The sequence below is a fragment of the Bufo gargarizans genome, chromosome 6 (genome assembly GCF_014858855.1).
Source record: "Bufo gargarizans isolate SCDJY-AF-19 chromosome 6, ASM1485885v1, whole genome shotgun sequence".
Taxonomy (NCBI): Eukaryota; Metazoa; Chordata; class Amphibia; order Anura; family Bufonidae; genus Bufo; species Bufo gargarizans.
The window spans coordinates 312,673,151-312,694,816 of record NC_058085.1 but is presented as its reverse complement, the minus strand read 5'-3'; the positions used below and the strand labels follow the sequence as shown (position 1 = coordinate 312,694,816).

The following is a 21,666-nucleotide window of genomic DNA, read 5'->3' as shown; positions in this document are numbered from 1 at the left end:
GTAAGGGTTACACAGCATCATAAATCAGTATAATGCTATGTGACCCCGGCAGTGCTGGGAGTCAGGCGTCTCGCTGCAAGTCCGCAGCGAGACACTCGCTCGTCTAAAAGGGGCCTAAAAGCTTTAAGCACAGTACATGCGGGTCTCACTTTAAACTGCTCTAATTCAATCTAGATTGCAACTAGAAGCAAAATTCTGGTCTTGTTTTAAGACTAAGACTCTAGCTGCATTTTAGCCTGAAAAAGACCCCTCAGTACTGTCCCCACCACCCTCTTAAGCCACAAAGCCCAAAAAGGACTTATTCAAAATAGAATTGTCCAAGGAACCGTTTGGGCCAATTAGTAAATTGGGATGGGGTGGGGGTAAAGTTCTTGGACTCTCTACATATAATCTTGATTACTAATAAACATTGGGTACTGTTTATTGCTGCTTTAACGGCACACCTTCCAGTTACCCAAGTCTTCTCTATTGGTGCCACTGATCATGTCCAGATGGTAACAGCTGGAAGTCTGGTGACATGACCTGCCCATCAGTAATCTAGTGAAACCTCCATGAACACAGTGCGCATGCGCTAGTTTCCTAGACGCTTTGCAGTGCACAAGTCCTGTCCTATACACAGAACAGAGCTTCGAACCTGTGAACATACAGCATACTTTGTTGGAGAGCGCCCGCTTAGAGCAGAATTCTGCAAAAAGAGAGTCTTCACCTCCAAATGGTGGCATTTTTTTCCCTTTTATGTCAGCATCATCTGCTTTTACAGGGAAGTGGTGGCATGAACGCGAACGGCAGATTCAGAAACAGACAAGTCCATGGGATTAACAGGACCGAATGATTTATTATTATTATTTTTTTTTTTACCCCACAGCAAACACCAATTTATATTCACCAAGTGAACTTACATCCACTGACTGAAGTACATATCTGATAACAGAGCATGTCTCTGGAATCACTGCATAAAAGGAAATGTAACCACCGCTAGTTAAATATGGGAAAGGGAACGGTAACCCTGAGAATAAAAAGAAAAGGCTTCAATACTAAATGAGCTGCCAAGAAAGTTTCGAGTCTCGACACTATTTTCTCAAACATCTTTAGCAATAAATGAGCATGGGCAAAGAGTTTTTTGGGACTAGAATACGGATGATGGACAGACCCATGTAAACAATGTCAAGGCCTCAAGAAACTCACCCAAGCACTGCAGCCACCTCAAACAGCTAATCAGAAAAAAGGTCCCTTTACACTGGACGACAGAGCAGCAGATTATCGGGAAGGAAGCATTCCTTCCACTGATCGCAGGTGGAGAAGACCGGAGTATTTACATGCAGCGATCTTCTCCATAGTATGGGAAGGGGTGATCATTAATGTCATCACTCAACCCCATACAGACTCGTCCTTTGCCAGCAGCAGATCATGTTTACACAGCACAATCTGCTGCCAGCAAACGGTGATTTTTTTGTACGCACAAACGATCAAATTACCCGATGAACGAGAGTTTCGCTTGTTCATCGAGTAATCGGCAGTGCATTCCTATTTTCAGAACATAGGCCATCAATAATCTGAACCCAGAAAATCCCTTTAAATGGAAATCAGTCACAATCTATATATTTTTTTAATCTTGCAACTTTCACTGCCCACGGGATGACACCCCCTATTCTTTAGAGATCACTGCAATGACACGTAGGATTACAACATGTATATAGTTAAAGAGGACCTTTCACCAGTTTGTACTTTGGAAAAGTGATACCTCACACTGTAGCCCATGTTCAGTAGATGTGATAGCGCAATTTTTTTTCTTGATCCGCTCCTCCGTTGCGCCCCTCGTTCTGTTTAGGCGCGCTGTAGGCCGAATAATAGCATAGGTACACCGGGGAGTAGACATCAGCTTTTCTCCAGGGGCGTTTCTTCTATCTGGCTGTGGCATTGTCCAATCACAGCAGAGAGCGTCACAGCCAGGGAGAAGGTAAGTTGTTTTTTCTCAATGGCTGTGACGCGCTCCACTGTGACTGGACAGCGCCACAGCCAAATAGAAGAAACGCCCACGGAGAAAAGCTGATGTCTCCTCCCCAGTGTTTTCCGATGCTATTAATTAGCATACAGTGCGCCTAAACAGATTGAGGGGCGCAACGGAGGAGCGGATCAAGAAAAAAATTTGCGCCATCACATCTACTGAACATGGGCTACAGTGTGAGGTATCGCTTTTCTAAAGTACAAACCGGTGAAAGGTCCTCTTTAACACAGGATCCAGCACTCAAAATAGGTAATACAGCTCATCTACCTCTTCCCTGCACAATGACATCTGTAAAGGCTACAGAGCACGCCCACAACACTCTCCCATAGACGTCAATGTGGATTTGAGTGCAGAAAATCCGCACCGTAGGTCATGTAAATTGTATTCTATGAGAATTTGAATTTTTCATTGTGAATTTGAAAATCCACAGCATGTCAATTTTATTTTTCCTGACCTGATTTTTTCCAGTCACTTCAATGGGGAGAGGAAAATCTGCATGTACATGCGCACCAACTGATGGGGATTGTCCGCACAGATTTCCCTGTGAACACCTGCAGATCTCAGTGAGGATTCTCCGCACATAAATCTTGAACGTGTGCCTTTACCCTGTTACATATATTGCATGCTGCAGGGCCATCACGTGTACACTAAACCTCAATTCATATCTGATGCGTTTGTCAAACAAAGTCACTGATGAGTTACTACTGTTAGGCTACATTCATATGATCAGATCCATTTTGCAGAAAAATGCAGATCAGACTTGACTGAAAAATACAGTCATGTGAATGCAGCCTTATATAGATCAGATCTCCATCTGATGACTTGATACAACAGTAAACTGCACAGATGTATAAAAAGTATCCAGCTGGTGTGGGCTTGATACGAGTGTCGATATCCCACATCAATACATGTAACCTGACAAAGGCATCATTTGGAAATTATTAACACAAGTTATCTAACTGTAAAGAGACATTATCAGAAAGCACTGCCACGGAAAAATAACTAGAAATAAAACTGTGCAGGTTATCAAACCAGATACGTCTGATAAACCACAGAATATAACTATATAAATTATTGTGCTTGGAAATAAAACCATTAGAAATCAGCGCACCCGTACCCTTTATCCTTGGCGTGTACATCTGCTCCTTGTTGAAGTAACAGCTCTACGATTTTGACACGATTATAGCCGGCAGCCAAGTGAAGTGGTGTGGACTGCAGAAATAAAAGATACATGAGTATATATAGATACAGATATCAAAGAGCTAAACACTCAAACAAACGCTATTGATTCTGTCAACTATGTAAGGCCAAAAGTTCAGATTTTAAAGCTTAAATCTAAAAATATACAATTCTTCAAAAAAAATAAAAATAATGGACAAGATATCACATACTTAGGCTACTCATATCAGTGGCGTGGATTCTGGCAGGCTGTCCCAGGAGAGAACAGCCTGCTGGATGTACCAAAATGCCCACCGGTCTCTAAATATAATGGGGTCCGGCAGCATTACGCCAAAAATGCAGAGACTTGGCCAGACACAAACTGCTGCGGTTTGCATGTGGCCGATTCCCAGCATTCTCTGCCGGATCTCCGCGCCGCAGGTGTCAAAGTAGACTAAAACTGTCACTGATTTTTCACACAACTTTGCATAAATCAATAGTAGAAACATATGTATTTTTGTGATCTGTTGCGATCTCAGGGGTGGGACCCCCACCAGTCAGATACTTATCCCTGGGGGATACGTTATTACAGTGGGACGAACGCTTTAAGGCAGGGTTTCTCAACCCCTACCAGTCATGTTTTCAGGATTTCCTTAATATTGAGCAGGTGATATAATTAGTGTCCATGCATCAGGACTTACCACAGGTTTTCATTCTGTGGGATATTTTCAAATCCTGACCAGTCGGTAGGTGGGTCCCGAGGACCGCAGTTGAGAAACCCTGCCGTAAGGAAACCTGCACACAAGTGCAGATTTCAAAACAAAAAATATCTGTTTTTTTGGTGCAGATTTCTGTGCACCAAAAACAGCACATGCTACTTGTAGTTTTTGGTGCGGATTTGATGTGGTTCGGGGGCACTAAATTTATCATCCAGTATGAGCCGCTTTGATAAATCTGGCACATTTCAGTAAATTATACACTAAATATTGGGAAATCTGCCCCATAGTCTTCTTCTAGCGACAAGTCCTAAGCTCTGATCACTGCTATAACTGTGGTCCAGGAAATTCAGAACCACAATACGATAAACGCCATAGGTTTAGTCTTCTTAGAGAAGAACTCCCGCTAAAAATGTTATTCTCTGACCTGCTAGAAAGGTACATGATGGATAATGTAATTTTCTTATCAGCATCTGTATTTGCGAGCTATCAACTCCCTTCTGCTTCTCAGCTGTGTCATCTTATGTGTGGACAGGAAGCCAGTTTCTCTATGTTTTCCTATGGGAGGCTCAATGTCAGTCTCACAGAAATGAATAGAGAAGTAACGGACTTCCTGCCCCGTGTCAGGTGTAGATCAGAGAGTTGGTCACATGACAAAGCTGAGGATCAGAAGGGAGGGTATAGCTCAAGAATACATTCACTGATGAGAAGATTATATCATGTACCTTTCTAACAGGTCAGGGAATAAAAATCTTTGTGGGACTTCTTCTTTAAGGAATTAACCTTTCTGTTGCTAGTTAAATACAGACGTAATACTTTCCTTACATGACCCATCCTTTCATCAGCTGCGTTCTACCTTAGGGTCCATTCACACATCCGTATGCGTTTTGCGGACCGCATACAGTCAGCACTCTCAAAGAAAATGCAATTTTCTTGTCAGCAATTGTGGACAAGAATAGGACATGTTAAATTTTTTGGGGCGGAACGGAAGTTCGGATCCGGAAGTGCAGATCCGCAAATGCGGACAGCACATTCTGTCCCCATTGAAAATGAATGGGTCCGCACCTGTTCTGCAAAATTGCGGAAGGGATACGGAGCCATTTGGCGGACGTGTGAATAGACCCTTACCCCATTACATGAGCCACCCGTTTGGTGCAGGCAGCCATACACTACGAAAGTAGCTTCTGCAGGATGAAACATGACTAATACATGCACGATTTTTGAGGAGGACAATTACTGGAAACAATCTGCATACAGTCTGCCTGAAATGGGAGTCATTATTTGCTTGCTAAGCTTCCAGGTGTTCTTCATAAAGATTCTGGGCCCATTACATCAGGCTTTATTCTTGCATTCGGTGGAGGTGCTGTACACTTTCTGCTGAGTAGTCTTTTTTTTTTTACTTTTTCTTGCTTATGTCTACATTTTTTAGCAAAAAAAGCAAAGACTCTCTCTCAGCTGAAAAGAAAAACATCTGTGGAAGGCTGGAAAGAGGATTCATCTGCATGTGACATGAGAAGTGTTTGGAATCCACAGATAAGGTGACAAGAGGCCTTCACCATGAATAACTGGCTCAACAAGGTATCCGTAATCTTTTTACCTTTCTTCCATCGCTAGCATGGGAATTAACATTGAGGGGTGTGAGCAGAGACATCATTTTCTCTTCATTTCCACTTCTACAAAATAAAGGTTTAAGAAAATGATTAAAAATTTTTTTTTTTTTTAAAGTGCAGAACAGTCATCACAGATAATCTTTTTAAGGGCCCGCATCCGTTCCGCAATTTTGCAGAAAGGGTGCGGCCCAATTTATTCTCTATGCAGACAGAAAAGATATGGACAGCACACAGTGTGCTGTCTGCATCCACATTTTCGTGCCGCTGCCCTGAACTTCCGGGCCGCGGCTCTGCAAAAAATGGAACATGTCCTATTCTTGTCCGCAACTGCGAACAAGAATAGGCAGTTCTATGGGGGGTGCCGGCCGCATGTATTGCAGATTCGCAATTTGCATATCCGCAATACACTACGGACGTGTGAATGGACCCTAAGGGCCCGTTCACAAGCCGGTTTATGCCACTACAATCCGCACCAGAATTCCCTCAGGGGCCACATGATGTCTGCCTCCTATAGTTTTCAATGAGAGGCAGCGCTGCAGTGTGTGCAGCTGGCGGTTTATAGCAACGACCGTGGCAAAAAGGGACATGTTCCTTCTTGGCATGGAGTCTGTTCGCAGTTTAGCGCCATTCAGTGGAGCTCAACCATAAACAGATCCATGGCATCAGAAGTGAGCAACCACGGCAGAAACTTTTTGCACATACTGCATAAATTTTTAATTTTATTTCTGAATGACGTTTTCGATTCAGTTTTTTTCCCCCTATAGAGATGGGATGGAACAAAACAAAACAAAAAAAAAAAAAAAAAAATTCAAAGATTGCTTCAACATAAAAAAATAGAAAAATAAATTTCATGTGCATAAACCACTTGCAATGGAAATGTTGTATTAGGGTACTTTCACACTTGTGTTTTTCTTTTCCGGCATAGAGTTCCGTCACAGGGGCTCTATACCGGAAAATAACTGATCAGGCATATCCCCATGTATTCTGAATGGAGAGTAATCCCTTCAGTTTGCATCAGGATGTCTTCAGTTCAGTCATTTTGACTGATCGGGCAAAAGAGAAAACCGTAGCATTCTACGGTTTTATCTCCGGCGAAAAGAACTGAAGACTTGCCTGAATGCCGGATCCGGCATTTCTTTCCATAGGAATGTATTAGTGCCGGATCCGGCATTCAAAATACCGGAATGCCGGAACCGTCCTTCCGGTCTGCGCATGCGCAGACCTTTAAAAATGAAAAAAAAAACAAAAAAAAAAACGGATCCATTTTGTCTGATGACACCGGAAAAACGGATCCGGTATTGCAATGCATTTTTCTGACTGATCAGGCATTTTTCTGACTGATCAGGATCCTGATCAGTCAGAAAAATGCCTGATCAGTCAGAAAAAATGACATCCGTTTGCATACAGTTTGCCTGATCAGGCAGTCAGTTCAGGCAACGGAACTGCCTGCCGGAATCAAACAACGCAAGTGTGAAAGTACCCTTACACGGCAGACATTAATGAAAAGCTGTTTTGTAGTGGCTCTCCCGTACTGTTCATGGAGAAAGCAGTCCATTACTTTAACCTGCCCTAAAATGACATATGATAAGGGTCTGTCCTGATGAGCAAACCAATTTCATAATACAACATTTTGGGATACATACCGAGCACTCTCCAACAACTCGTCCTTTTTGTATTCCCCTATAAAAGAAAAAAAACAAGAAATTAATAATTAGAAAAATAGAAAGTTATTAGAGTAGAAAAAAAATATAGGACTGTTGTATCGGGGGCAGGAAAGGGAGAGCAGTTGGGGAACGGTAAGCATCAGAACGGCAGCGGTGGGGATCACATGGTCTGAAAAGTAAGACACTCCGAGCACTAGCCTTTAACCCAATACCTGTCAGAACGGCTTTAGCTGATGGGTCCGCTAAGTCCAAAGCTGTCCTGCTATCTGTATTACGGATCGTTGGATCTGCTCCATGCTGAAGCAGCACTATGAAAAGAAAACAGAACACAATATGTTTAACACTGTCGTACTAGATGAGGAGGACCATGTACCATAAATGATGATACTGGATAAGGAAAAAAAAAAAAAAACATCAGGTCTAAAGAGGTCGGGAAAAAAAGTGTGTATATCGACGCCCTGCTGCCAAAATAAGCTTAGGCTGAGTTCATACTGTGACAGCTCTCTCCTTAAGGTAAGGCCTAGTTCACACAAACGTGTGTGGATCCGTGGCCGTATTGCAGCCCACAATACACGGCCACACTTTCGTGTGCATTCCGCATCACGGATGCGGACCTATTCACTTCAACGGGTCCGCAAATCCGAAATTGCGGAACGGCCGCACGGAACGGGACCCCTCGGAAGCACTACGGAGTGCTTTCCGTGGGATTGTGTCCCATACTTCAGTTGCGCAAAAAGATAGAACAGGTCCTATCTTTTTGCGGAACGGGCATATATTCACTCATTTTTATTATATAATTTATATGTATTTTATTATTAATATTTTCTTATCAATTAGGTATTGCATGAATTTGGGGAATAATTACGTATCACTCATTTATATAATTATGGTATACAATCGATATAGGGTTAATCATCTGTTAATTATAGGATGTCACTGTCATAGGGAGCAATCATATGTCACTAATATAAACACTATTCTGGTATGGGATATTTAGTGGTGATTTTTATTGAGCTTGTATTCACTTCCATTATGGCATAGATAAGGTTTTATTTGTTAATAATTATGATTGATCTTTGATATTAACTTATATTTATTATTCACAATCATGACACTATGACTATGCATTTATGGGCATTTTCCTCAATATCGTTGGTCGGCTGTACATTGATGGTCAGTGCATTACGCCAACTACCGCGATGTTGAAGTGTATGATGCGCTCCAGCTTGGAACACAATCAGACGTCTGGAGGGGTGGATCGGGACCTGCGTTCCACGGTGGAGCGCATGCCGGATATCTGACCTGGGTATTTGCGTTCAGCCGTGGTTATCGCTTCTGATCCGCCTCCTCCCACTATATAGATCTACATATATGATTGAGCCGGCGTTTCTTCTTACTATTAACCTCGGTTCCTTTCCCTTTTGTTTTATCATTATTTTTTAACATCTGCTTTTCTCCATCTGTGGGTTGATCTTTAGGGGGATAAATAGTGGGCGGTCCCTTATCAGGAACAGGATGTGATGTCATGCGTCCCAGTGTGGAACGTACGCCATATCTATACCTTGAGCACATGTGTCGGCATTTTCCCCAAAAGGCATTTCCACATTTGTTTTAGATTTTCCAATTAGTAGGGTATATAAGGAGCACATTATACTCCCGAGGAAGCGACGGCGAAACGCGTGTCGGGGTCAGGACTGCATTGGTCGGCATCATATTATAGTATTACTCTCTGACGAATTATCTATAGCAGTAAGCACTTTATTTGTTATTGACATGTAATTTTTCCTCTGACCTACACTTTTTCCAATAAGGAGGGTGCACTTTGCAATGTGGGGTAAATATTATGCCCCTCCCCCCATTGGTCTAGGTGGTGTAAAAGGAAATTGAACATGAATACTTTTCATCTAGGGGTTTTATATAGTGACTTATGACACTTTATAGGTGGTCCGGTTTTCTTTATTCCTGTGTATGTCTGCTACTAGTTCTGGATTTTATATATTTTTGTATACGTGAACAATAAAATATGTATTTTTACATTATATTGCTGTGTATTTTAGTTTTGGGGTGGTGATTTCAGTTCATACTGTGCTTTACGACCCACCCCTCCGCTGGGCTTTCTGTCGGAGCCATATGTTTGACTACCCGATCCATTCATGTCAACTGGCAAACTGAGTTTATTTTTCTTTGCCTGAAAGAACAAGGTGGAAGACTACACCAACTTGTCTGAGGAGGAGGCAAATGGAGTCCAGAGGTGAAATCTAAGAACTCCTTGGCCCCACTAAAATGAGCTGTTACTTTAGACACTGAAATACCGTTTCTGGATCGTCAAACACATACCCCCCAATAAAAAGCCCAGCGGAACCGAACCTTAGGGTTCATGCACACAAACTTTCTTTTTTTATCCATGTCGGTTTTTATTAAGGTCCATATGCGGAACCATTCACTTCAATGGGAATGCAAAAACTGAAATGACTCAGTGTCCATATGCCTGCTCTAAAAAAAAAAAAAAAATAATAAAAAAAAATTGGCCGCATTATGGACAAGGATAGGATTGTTCTATTGTGGCCGTGCGTTCGGCAAAGTATGGAGCGCACATGGCTAGTATCCATGTTTTGCAGACTGCAAAACAACAATTATAGAAGTGCATGAGCACGCACTTTGAGCTTTTTAGACCAGGGGTTCAGCAACCTCCGGAACTTCAGCTGTTGTGAAACTACAACTACCAGCATGCACTTCTGCTCAAGTGTTCTTGGAAATAAATAGAGCATGCTGGGAATTGTAGTTTCACAACTGCTGGAGTGCCGAAGGTTGCCGATCCCTGGCAGAGACACACAGCTGTCCTCACCGGACATGCATGCCTTGTGCAGTAGGTACTACCTAAGTACACATGCAAGGAAATCCCAGCACTAACAACAGGAAAAAAGGGGAAACTGCACACGCTCAACAAATAACAAATGGGGACACGCTCAGTAACAATGAGGAATCAACAACCACGTGCCATAGGTTCGTGCAGTTGGCATGTAAGGGCCATTCTACTGGGAGATTTCAATTTGGAAAATCCATTCTACTGGGAGATTCATTTACATATGCTACCAACTAAACCATAAATCAGTCAGGCAGCCATTAAATCTGTAGCCTGGCGCCCCTTCGCTCCGCTGTTTCACAGACAAGCATACCTATGCAGACATCTATTTTGCCCTTAATAGCGGCTTCATGGAGAGGGGTATAATTCCAATTGTCACGGGCATTAGGATCAGCGCCATGTCTCAGCAGGAGGTTGACAACTTCGGCATGGCCAAAAGAACAGGCATTGTGAAGAGGAATAAGACCCCCATCATCACGAGCGTGGACGTTGGCACCACTCTGCAGTAAATGTTCCACAACATCCTTCCGTCCAAATCCTTAGACAAAAGACAAAAAAAATAAAAGTATATAAAATGTTTATTTTATTTCATCATAGCATTGTTATTTCAAAAACATACAAAAGCACCTTGCAAACCATTCTAGTGCAAACAACATATGCAAAGAAATGCCCCCGCCCCATTCCAGTCCCTATATAGGGATATAAACGTTGTGTGGCTATAAACCCATTTAGAGTCATTTATCAAAGACCATTTACTCCCTCTGCGCTACCGGATAGTCATAAATTAGTTGCATCCTCCCGCGGTTTACACGTTTAGACTGAAAGTTCGGTAATTTACGCCTGGAAACAGGGGGAAATGTTAGTGAATTTGCCGCCATGCCCCAGTGACGAGGTGTATTTGTCGAACAGGTGTATAACAGTTTCAAACCCGGGGTGTTTACGCCCAAAACCGCCATAAAAAAATGGTGCTGATTACAGAAGAGTGCACTAGCGGTATATGTAGTCCCTATACTCAAAGGCAGAAGTGCTAGAAGACAGACGATAGGCCCAGAGCTTCACGAGGACCAGGGATGGAAGAAGACAACATACAGGAAAAAAAATGTTCATTAAGAAATATGGTGATGTGTAATTAGTTCTAGACAATTTTATCAGGTCCCCCCCCCCCCCCCCCCCCTCCGTTATATCATTTCGGTATGTGCACTGATCTCATCATAGCCAGAAGATGAAACTGGGTGCTCTAGAGTTGAGAACGCTAATATATCTACTAAGCATTCTTATCCAAAAAGTTCCAAGTATAAAATAATGGAAAATAATTCTGTCTACAGTCTTGACAATGCTAAACTGCTGACAGCACCAAGTAGGGGCTTCACAGTAAAGCTCTGCCTCCTGGAAACTTGCAGGAACAGAATCTAGCTGAATAAAACTTCATATTCACACTGATAAAAAAAAAAAAAGTCTGCAAAAGGTATGTTAGTCCTGTTATACCCAGCAGTTTACCATTTTCAATATTGACCACAAACTCCCTTTAAAATCTCCACCATTGGATTTACATAAAAATGCGCGTACTAAAACGCTATCAGAAAAAAGATTGTCCATAGCAACCAGTCCACATCTTTCCACTGCAGTTTAGGAACTGAAAACCAGACCCTGCTATGGACAAGGCAGGGCTATCGCATCAGAAAATCCATAACGGAATCAATAATGAATCGTGAACAGTTAGCTCAGGGGTCAGCCACATGGAACTACAACACTCAGCATGCAAATCTGTAAGGCTACTTTCACACTCGCGTTTGGTGCGGATCCGTCATAGATCAGTTTTGTCAGACGGACACCAAAACACTGCAAGCAGCGTTTTGGTGTCCGCCTCCAGAGCGGAATGGTGACTGATCGGAGGCAAACTGATGCATTCTGAGCGGATCCGCATCCATTCAGAATGCATTAGGGCAAAACTGATCCGTTTTGGACCGCGTGTGAGAGCCCTGAACGGATCTCAAACGGAAAGCCAAAACGCCAGGGTGAAAGTAGCCCAAGTCTGTTCTTTGAACTCCCACAGAAGTGAATAGAGCATGCTGGGGGTTGTAGTTTCACAACAGTTGGGAGTGCCGGAGGTTGCTGATGGCTCTGCATGTATTTGCATCCCCACCGCTCCACAGCCTGAAGGAGATGGTTTTTAAACAGGTGTCAATATGGACATCACTAAACAATCATGTAGCTTGTTGATCTCCATTCCTTTTTCTGAGAAACCTTCAATGTTCTGCAAAGGCTTTACCGTACACCAGGGGACATGGCCGCAGGGGGCGATTTCCATTCAGCCACAAGAGGGCTGGCTGATAAGGCTCTGCCATTTCAGTCTAGCCTAAAGGTGCTGATGGGGACGAGGTCCGGGCTCTGCACGGTTCTGCCACATGGACCTACATAAACCCTTTCTCCCACGGTCCTCAGCAGGACAGAGCTGCACAGACAAGTACATCCTGCAATCCTCTTGCGTCATTGCATACCGCGCTATTAACACTGCTGGTAAATGAGGATTAGTGGCCACCCTAAAACAGCCCCAGGCCTTTATTCCCTCCTTCACCAAACTTTACATTAGCACTTCAGTAATGCTTCCAACCACCAAACCCAGATTTGCGTGCCAGCGACTAAGCAGTGATGACGTGCCCTGCACCACTCCACCGTGCACAAATGCCAGGCGTCGGCTGATCTCAGGCTTCTGTCTACAGTGCCTCCGGTATCAATTTGGGAAGCTGAAGCAACCGACGGGTACTACCAGAAGACTTAGGCCCCTTTCACACGGGCGAGTATTCCGCGCGGATGCGATGCGCGAGTTGAACGCATTGCACTCGCACTGAATACCGACCCATTCATTTCTATGGGGCTGTTCACATGAGCTGTGATTTTCATGCATCACTTATGCGTTGCGCGAAAATCGCAGCATGTTCTATATTCTGCGTTTTTCACGTAACGCAGGCCCCATAGAAATGAATGGGGTTGCGTGAAAATCGCAAGAAAGTGCGGATGCGATGTGATTTTCACGCACGGTTGCTAGGAGACGATCGGGATGGAGACCCGATCATTATTATTTTCCCTTATAACATGGTTATAATGGAAAATAATAGCATTCTGAATACAGAATGCATAGTAAAACAGCGCTGGAGGGGTTAAAAAAAATAAAAAATAATGCCGGGCTTCGCGATCAAGTGGACTAAGGCGAGTTAAATAAAATTTTTAACCCCTCCAGCGCTGTTTTACTATGCATTCTATAGTCAGAATGCTATTATTTTCCCTTATAACCATGTTATAAGGGAAAATAATCCAATCTACAGAACACTGATCCCAAACCGTTTGGGTACCAAACATGCGCGATTTTTTTCAAGCGAATGCAAAACGCAATACAACGTTTTGGACTCGCGCAGAAAAATCGCGGGTGTTCCCCTAACGCACCCGCACATTTTCCGCAACGCCCGTGTGAAAGGGGCCTTAGCCCAAGAGGACAAAGCAGGGACTTGTCACATATTTTCCGTCACTTAGGCCTTATCCACACGACCGTGTCTATATTGTGCCCCGGATCTGCAAAATACAGACACCTTCAGTGTGCAATCCGCATTTTCGCGCTCCTATTACTACAAATTACTATTCTGGCCCACAATACGGACAAGAAAAGGACATGCTCTATAATCTGCGGAGACAGACCGCACACGGATGACATCATGTGCTGTCCATTTTTTCTTTTTTGCAAACTCATAGAAATAAATGGGACCGTGTGCAATCCACAAAAATATGTGAACTGGACAGGGATACAAATCATGGCTGTGTGCATGAGGCCTTAGGCCTCGTTCACATTTCAGTGTCCGTTTGACCTTTTGACGTCTGTTTGAACCTCATTAACTGCAAAAGCAACTCCCCTCAGTGGTCAGTGAAAAACAGACCAAACATGGGCGCCCTCCGTGTGGTGTCCTCGATTGTCCATCCATGTCTAGAGATTTCTTTATTTTTTCCAAATAAAAAAAATACTGATGTGTGAACAGACATACGGTCGTGTGGAGGAGCCCAAATAGGTCTTAGAGAGAAAAATCATCATAAATAAGAATACTACAACCCCCATGTGATTTTAGTCTCTCTCGTTCAGTGTATTTTGGTAGTATCTGGAGTAGGCGCCATAAAACAGGTCACAGCTCGAAAGCTGAAGTCATGGGGGATAAATCAATGAGTAACAATAAACGGAAACATATTCAGCACAAAGAAAAACCTCCGGGGATTGATTTTAGTGGCATTTCAGCAACTCAGATACACTGATTGACTTGCCTTTCACAAGTCAAGGTTCCACGTCGGCAACGTGTTTTGTGGATCCACAAAACACAGACACGGCAATGTGCGTTCCGCATTTTGCGGACCGCACATCGCCTGCACTAATGGAATATGCCTATTCTTGTCCGCAATTGCGGACAAGAATAGGACATGTTCTATTTTTTTTTTTTCGGGAACGGAATCGCGGACCCGGAAGTGCGGGCCTGACAGTTCCGTATCCGGGCAGCACATGGTGCTGCCCCATAGAAATGAATGGGTCCGCAATTCCATTCCGAAAATTGCGGAACGAAATTGCGGACGTGTGAATGGACCCTAAATGTGTTCCATCCAGGATATTGACGGCCTATCACTAGGATATACCATCAATGTCAGGGTGGGACATACATCTAGCTCCAGAACGGGGCCCCTGAAGTGAAGGACAGGGTACTGCGATTGAGCAACTTGCTTTCCATTCACTGCTATGGGAGTTCAGAAAACAGCAGAGTGAATGAAGACCGCACCACGCAAGTGAGGCCACCTCTTCATTCGCTGGTACGGGACTGTCAGAAATGGCCAACCCAGTGCTCCGATAGCAGAGAAAGGAAGGTGGCCACGCTTGTGCAGTACGCTCTCCCTCCCCTTTAGGGGCCCCATTCTGGAGATAGAGGTGGGACCTGCACCACTCCGACACTTATGGCATATTCTAGCGATATGTCATCAAGGTCCGGGATGGGAACTGGAAAACTAATGGCAATGCTCCATAGGAAAATAAAATGCAGGGAAAAAAAATAGGAGCGTCTCACTGGTGAGACCTGTTCAAAGTGGCTCCATATGTGTCAAAGTCTGACTTTTTAGCAAGCCTTGGAATATGACAAGTGAACATAGCCAAACCAAATATCCACCCACAAAGAATCCTACTGCGTACCGACGAGAGGCAAACACTCCGAAACAGTTGTCTGCGGACGGATATGTGGCTTTCCTGTTATCCCATGTCACGTTCCAAGGCTTGTTAAGTCGGACCTCGGTTCACAGGGAGCCACTTCCGAAAGGTGTCACAGGGGAGACGCTCTCTTTTTCTGAGAGATAGCTCTTTGCATTTAACTTTCAGAGGATAACTCGCCACCTACTGTTTGTTTGTTTTTACTTATTTCTTTGTCCCGCTCACTGAAAAGGTCGCACATGCTCCGTTTTAGCCTTCAACTGCCTCCTGAGCTGTGATAGGGAGAGCCGAGACATGCCCCGTCTTCAAGCAAGATGAGCAGGGTCTTAAAACACGTTAAATACCTGGACAACCCTCTAAGTAGAGATCTTATTGTTAGGCTATAGCCTTCAGAGCAAGTCCGAGATACCAGTCTACTTTACCTGCCGAACTTCAGCCTTAAAAAAACTAAACAAAAAGGAATGAAATTTCTTGGAAGGAAACTATATTTACTCAGCACATCACAAAGTGTGACTGCCCCATGACTGCCATCTGAGACTAATCCATCATCCTTGATGTAATGAAGAGCCACCAAAGGCGACTTCACAGCATCCGGAAAATTCCAAGGAAGCATTTATGAATGACACCCTCTGAATTACAGGAGCTGCCCATCGTTACACAGCTCCACTCCCTAAATCCAAGGTGGTAGTTGCTGCTCTGTAAGGCGCCTTTCACACGAGCGATACGGATTGCGTCAGGATCTGTTCATGGAAAAACGTGTTTGTTTTTTTTTTTTTTAAGTTCAATCGGTTTTATCTGCATTTGCGTCCAGTGCGTTTGTGTTTTCAGCCAGATTGCATGCGATTTTAACGAGCGGGAAGTAAAACTGAAAAACAACAATCTACATCTCCTAGCAATCATTAGTGAAAAATGCATTGCATCCGGACGCCTTCCGTTTTTCACGCCTACCCCATTCACTTCTATGGAGCCAGAGCAGCAAGAAAAACTTACCATATAGAAAATTTGGGGATTTTTCCTGAACAAAAGCATGATGCGGGTACACCGTGCACCCACTGAAATTAATGGGCTAGGATTCGGTCCGGGTGCTGTGCATTCATTACACGCACCTGGACAGAAAATGTGCTCGTGTGAAAGAGGCTTTAGTGTTCTACAGAACAATTCAGACTTTGATTTCCGTTCTGCTTACGCCTCATGCCCTTAGGCCGAATGTACACGGCCGTTTTTCACAGCCGTGAGCGTTCCGTGGAACCGCGGCATGGATTCCTGCTGAGAGCAGGAGCGCACGGCTGAGAGCAGGAGCGCACAGCTATAGAAGGTGTATGGCCATAGGCAGCGAGGAATGGATTAGTATTGGGCCCATCAGCAAATGATGCCTACCCCCGAGTATACGCTACCACAGACTGATGGCAGACAATGATTACATGCTCTGTAAGGCTACATTCACACGGCCGTAGTGTTTTGCGGTCCGCAAAACAAGGATACCAGCCTGTTTGCATTCCACAATTTGCAGACCGCACATAGCTGCCACCATCATAGAAAATGCCTAGTCTTGTCCGCAATTGCGGACATGCTCTAACTTTTTTGCTGGGTCGGGGAACAAAACTCCGGTGTGCTGTCCGCATCTTTTGCTGCCCTATTGAAATGAATGGGTCCACACCCGTTCCGCAATTTTGAAAAAACGTAAAACAGGTTTAAAAACATTTCAATGCAATAAAAGACTTTTCCCCACATGTCATGTATATTATTGGGGTCATTTATCAAACTGGTGCAACGTAGAACCGGCTTAGTTGCCCATAGCAACCAGATTCCACCTTTCATTTTGGACAGATCCTTTGGAAAATTAAAGATGAAATCTGATTAGTTGCTATGGACAACTGAGCCAGTTCTTTACACCAGTTTGATAAATGACCCCAATAATATACATGACATGTGGGGAAAAGCGCTTTATTGCATTTTTAATAACCGTGTGGAATTTGTATCGTCTCCAACTGTGCTCCATTTGTTATTTCCATGGAATTAGCGCTTTCAAAGATGGCGTCCGTGTGCGGTCCATTATCTTTTTTTTTCAAAGACACATTGCACAAAAATCGGATCAAAATACTGCATATTATGATTTGTTTTTGCAGGGACCTATGGACACATGAATTGACCCACTGACTTTAACGCGTCAGTGTTCAGTCCGTCTTCTGTGTCCTCTACACTCGGACAAGAGCATCGCTCTCATGAGGGAGCCCTTAGGCTGGGTTCACACACTGCATATTGTCCTGCGATTAGTGGTTGCACGTTTTGTTTTTACACAGAAAAGCTTTGCGGTCAATAAAAACATCACAAAATCACAGTGTTTCATATGAGTTTTCCTACTGCTTTTCAAAACAGCTAAAAAAATAAATATTAATAATAAAACTGTGTGAACCCAGACTTAAAGGATTTATGGGCACACCCCAACTGGCAACACCCAGTATTACTGCCACGTGAGCACACAATCAGACGTGCTAAACCAATGAAGCCCAGGCAACACATGTCCAATATACTTTTTGAAGAATAAAGCGTCCAAGTGCGATGCATGGTGAGCGCCGCTGCTTTTTCTCCACTTTGGATCAGTTGTAGAATTATGCATAAATCTCAAGGAGGAATAATAGAGTAACAGCACAAAGCCCCGGTCTAAGACATGCTGCCGATTGTTATATACCGGGCAATACAAGCATTTACTAAAACAAGTCCTGTCCGGAGTAGAGAAATCCGCGCCAAAAACCACTGCAAAAATCGGCTTTGATGCAGACTCGCTATGTCAGGTCCTTTTCAAGTTCCATAGAGAAGCCGATGGGGACATGCCAGGAGAGACACCCAGAGTGTGCTGCATGTCATAGGGAAATCTGAAAAGAGTTTTTCAAGATTTTTATCAGTATCTAAATCGGGAGGGGTCTGACACCCTGGACTCCCGCCGATCAGCCGCTTTGAGATGGCACCCGCGCTCCTTCTCGCAGCGCACCAAGGACTGCGCAGTGGATTGTATAGAAGTTGTGCTTTGTATTGCAACTCAGCCCCATTCACTTCTGCGGGACTGAGCTGCTCCTAGGCCACGTGACTGATGAACATGTTGTCACTGTCCTGTGGAAAGCAGAGAGAAGGCCGTGGAGCTCACAGGATCGCCGGTGCCTTCTCAAACAGCTGATCGGCCGGGGTCCTGGGTGCCGGACCCCTACTGATCAGCTACTGAGGATACGCCATCAGTATAAAAAAAACTCAGAAAACCCCTTTAGGGTCCATTCTCACGTCTGCAAAATGGGTCCACATCCGTTCCAGAATTTTGTGGAACAGGTGCGGACCTATTCATTTTCAATGGGGCCGGAATGTGAGGTCTGCATCTGTATTTGCGGATCCGAAAAAAAATAGAACATGTCGTATTCTTGTACGCAATTGCGGACAAGAAAAGGCATTTTCTATGAGAGTGCCGGTGATGTGCGGTCCGCAAAATGCGGAACGCACACTGCCGGTGTCCGTGTTTTGTGGATCCACAAAACACATACGGACGTGTGAATGGACCTTCTGGTTGGAGTGAGATGTGCCTGACTTAAGACGAAAGGGCCTCTTAATACTTCTGGGGTATCTTCTGGAGGCCCAAACCTGCATCAGTTAGAGGAGGCCACGCGCTGGTCTCTGATGTAACGTACAGTATATTTACCAGAATTCCTGCGCTGTACATTCCATGTTCTCAGACCACAGTGTTTGTGGCCAACAGAAAACGGAGAATCTGTCACCAGTTTTGGGACAGAGACCTTGAGAAAAACACCAGCTCAGCTGGATGGATATATCCGGAGCAAATGTTCCGACAAACGCTCGTTCTCAATAATCTGCCGCGGATCACACAGTGAAGAACACTCGTTCATCAGGTGAAATGAGCGGAGGCGCGGACGCCTCAATCACTGTTTCCGGGCAGCAGATAGCGCAGTCTAAACCGCCTCTGCAGCCATCGCTCGTCCTCATACTGTGGAAGAGATCTCTGCAGCCTTCACCTTGAGCAGCCAATTTTTGGGAAGGAATGCTTCCTTCAAGACAATCGGCTGCTCCTCGCATCTAAACGCGTCTTTACTTAAAGAGGTTGTGCCAAGTTTTGACGTTCCGTTCAGCGGATCGGTGGGGGGCCCAGCTGTCAGACCCCCATGTCTCACTGATCGCTCCTCCCATGTCTCACTGTAGGACAGCCCGTGTGCTCAAGTCACTTTCTCTGCGCCCGCTCACTTCACTGCCGGGCCCAGGCACATGCAGTCAGTTCACTGACGGGCAGTGTACAGCACATGACGGGGATGGCAGTGAAGTGAGTGGGAGCAGAGAGAGATGACAGCGAGACGCAGGTGAGATCAGGGACGGTCACCGCACGGAGAGGTCCACTCTATATCCCCAACAGGTTAAAGACCGCTCTGAGGTGCAGCCGACGGGGCAGCTTTTTTCTTGCAATGGAATACCCTTTTTAAAGAGGCATTTTATCACATGAGCAGCATGCTTTCAGTTCACTGTTACGGCAGCTCCAAAAATAGCTGTGCAAGCGTGCTCAAACAGAAGCGAATGGAGAGCGCACAGCGCAAGCGCGTCCACCGCTCTATTCACTTCTATGGGACTGTTGGATATAGCCGAACCAGCACATGGCTTTTTTCAGCAGTCCCATAGAAATTAATGGAGGGCGGCCCCACATGTGCCAGATGCTCTTGTTTACTTTGGGGGCTCCGTTCTAAAGATAGGTGCGGCAGCTATAGCGATATGCCACCAATGTCTCGGCTGAGACAACCCCTTTAAGTGATGTCCTCATCCTACCGCTGCCACTGAAAGCTTCATACATATCTGCTCCCCGGCCACTCCAGTCCTGCACACTAGCTCTGCCACAGACACATCACCACTGAAGCCAGCGGATGGCTGCAGCAAAGCAGATCGGGGACTGGAAGATGGGTACGCGGGAGCCAGCACACATCACCGGAGCCGCGGTGAGCGAACAGCACTTTCACACCTGCGGTAGAGGATTCCGGCAATTCTGACGCAAACGGATGCGGATCCGTCTGACAAATGCATTGAAATACCGGATCCGTCTCTCCGTTGTGTCATCTGGAAAAACAGATCTGGTATAAATTTTTTTTATTTTTTTTTAGCATTTTTAAAAGGAAACCGCATCTGTTTTGCCGGAACACTTAATGCCGGATACGGCACTAATACATTTCAATGTAAATTAATGCCGGATCCGGTCAGTGCATGAGCAAAAAAATTAAAGGGGTTCTGCCATTTGTTTAAACTGATGATCTATCCTCAGGATAGATCATCAGCATCTGATCGACGGGGGTCTGACCCCCGGGACCCCCGCCGATCAGCTGTTTGAGAAGGCACCATTCAAGTTGATACAAGTCGTGACGGCACAGGGCCTGCGGTAAACAGTTAGAAGGGCTAGAAGGGCGGCGCCGCTGCCTCCTCAAACAGCTGATCAGCGGGGGTCCCAGATGTCGGACCCCCGCAGATCAGATGCTGATGATCCATCCAGAGGTTAGATCATCAGTTTAAACAAACTGCAGAACCCCTTTAATACCGGATCCGGATGACACCGGAGAGCCGGATCCGGTATTTCAATGCATTTGACAGATCCGCCTGACAAATGCCATCGGTTTGTGCCCGGATTGCCGGAATGCTCTGCCACAAGTGTGAAAGTACCCTAAAGGGGTCTGGACGCCAGGTGACAACCAACAGGACCGGCAGCTTTACCACAATCCTGAGACCAGATACCAGTGAGAGCCACCACAGCCCTGACTGGGACCAGGGAGGACCCTGCAATGTCTTACCTGCAGCGAAGTGCAGCGGGGTGGACCTCCTGCCCGCCGTGTCCCTGCTGTTCACGTTGTCGCCGGTCACCAGCTTCCTCACCCGCTCCACGTCTCCGTTCCTACAGGCCTCGAACAGCTCCCGGGCCGGCTCCCCGCTCCCCCCGGTATCTCCGTGAGAGGCAGCCGAGCCCGAGGCCCCGGCGCAGCGGCGGCCTGACATCCTCCACCAGCAGCAGTCCCCGCCTGACGACGAGGAGGAGGAAGGAGGTGGAGCCGTTGCGCCCGGGGTACCGTGAAGTGCCTGAGCTCCCAGGCCGCAGTCCCCCTTACCGGCTCCCGGGCGTGTCACCGACACCCGGAGGCCATCACCGGGGGAATCTGCGCGCACCTGGCCCCCGCGAGTCGCCGTGTCGTCCAGCGGTTTCGGCCCAATCTCAGCGGTCGCCGGGCTCCATTCCCAGCGGCGATGAAGACCTCTACTCCAGTAATCGGCCCGGGGACATCATTCGGTAACGACGCGGACAGAACGCGAGAGGCCAGCTCGTCCTGTCACGTGACGTAACGCTGGGAAAACACAGGCGCGTGCACGGCGGCGCATACCTACACACGGCCCGCGCACGTCGCCTGC

At 45.5% G+C, this 21,666-nt stretch overlaps 1 protein-coding gene across 3 annotated transcripts in view; it reads right to left on the bottom strand.

Annotated features, from left to right (window-relative positions):
• TNKS2 (tankyrase 2) overlaps window positions 1–21,614 on the bottom strand; it is a 90,091-nt gene extending 68,477 nt beyond the window's left edge. For all 3 annotated transcript variants that reach the window (XM_044299276.1, XM_044299279.1, XM_044299277.1), the window contains exons 1-6: window positions 21,057–21,614; window positions 10,330–10,554; window positions 7,366–7,461; window positions 7,133–7,169; window positions 5,477–5,552; window positions 3,123–3,217 (exon numbers count right to left, since the gene is read on the bottom strand). In XM_044299276.1, the coding sequence (XP_044155211.1) occupies window positions 3,123–3,217; window positions 5,477–5,552; window positions 7,133–7,169; window positions 7,366–7,461; window positions 10,330–10,554; window positions 21,057–21,258 (731 nt within the window). In that variant the 5' untranslated portion in view covers window positions 21,259–21,614. The remainder of the gene's footprint in view (window positions 1–3,122; window positions 3,218–5,476; window positions 5,553–7,132; window positions 7,170–7,365; window positions 7,462–10,329; window positions 10,555–21,056) is intronic.
• Window positions 21,615–21,666: the final 52 nt, after the last annotated feature.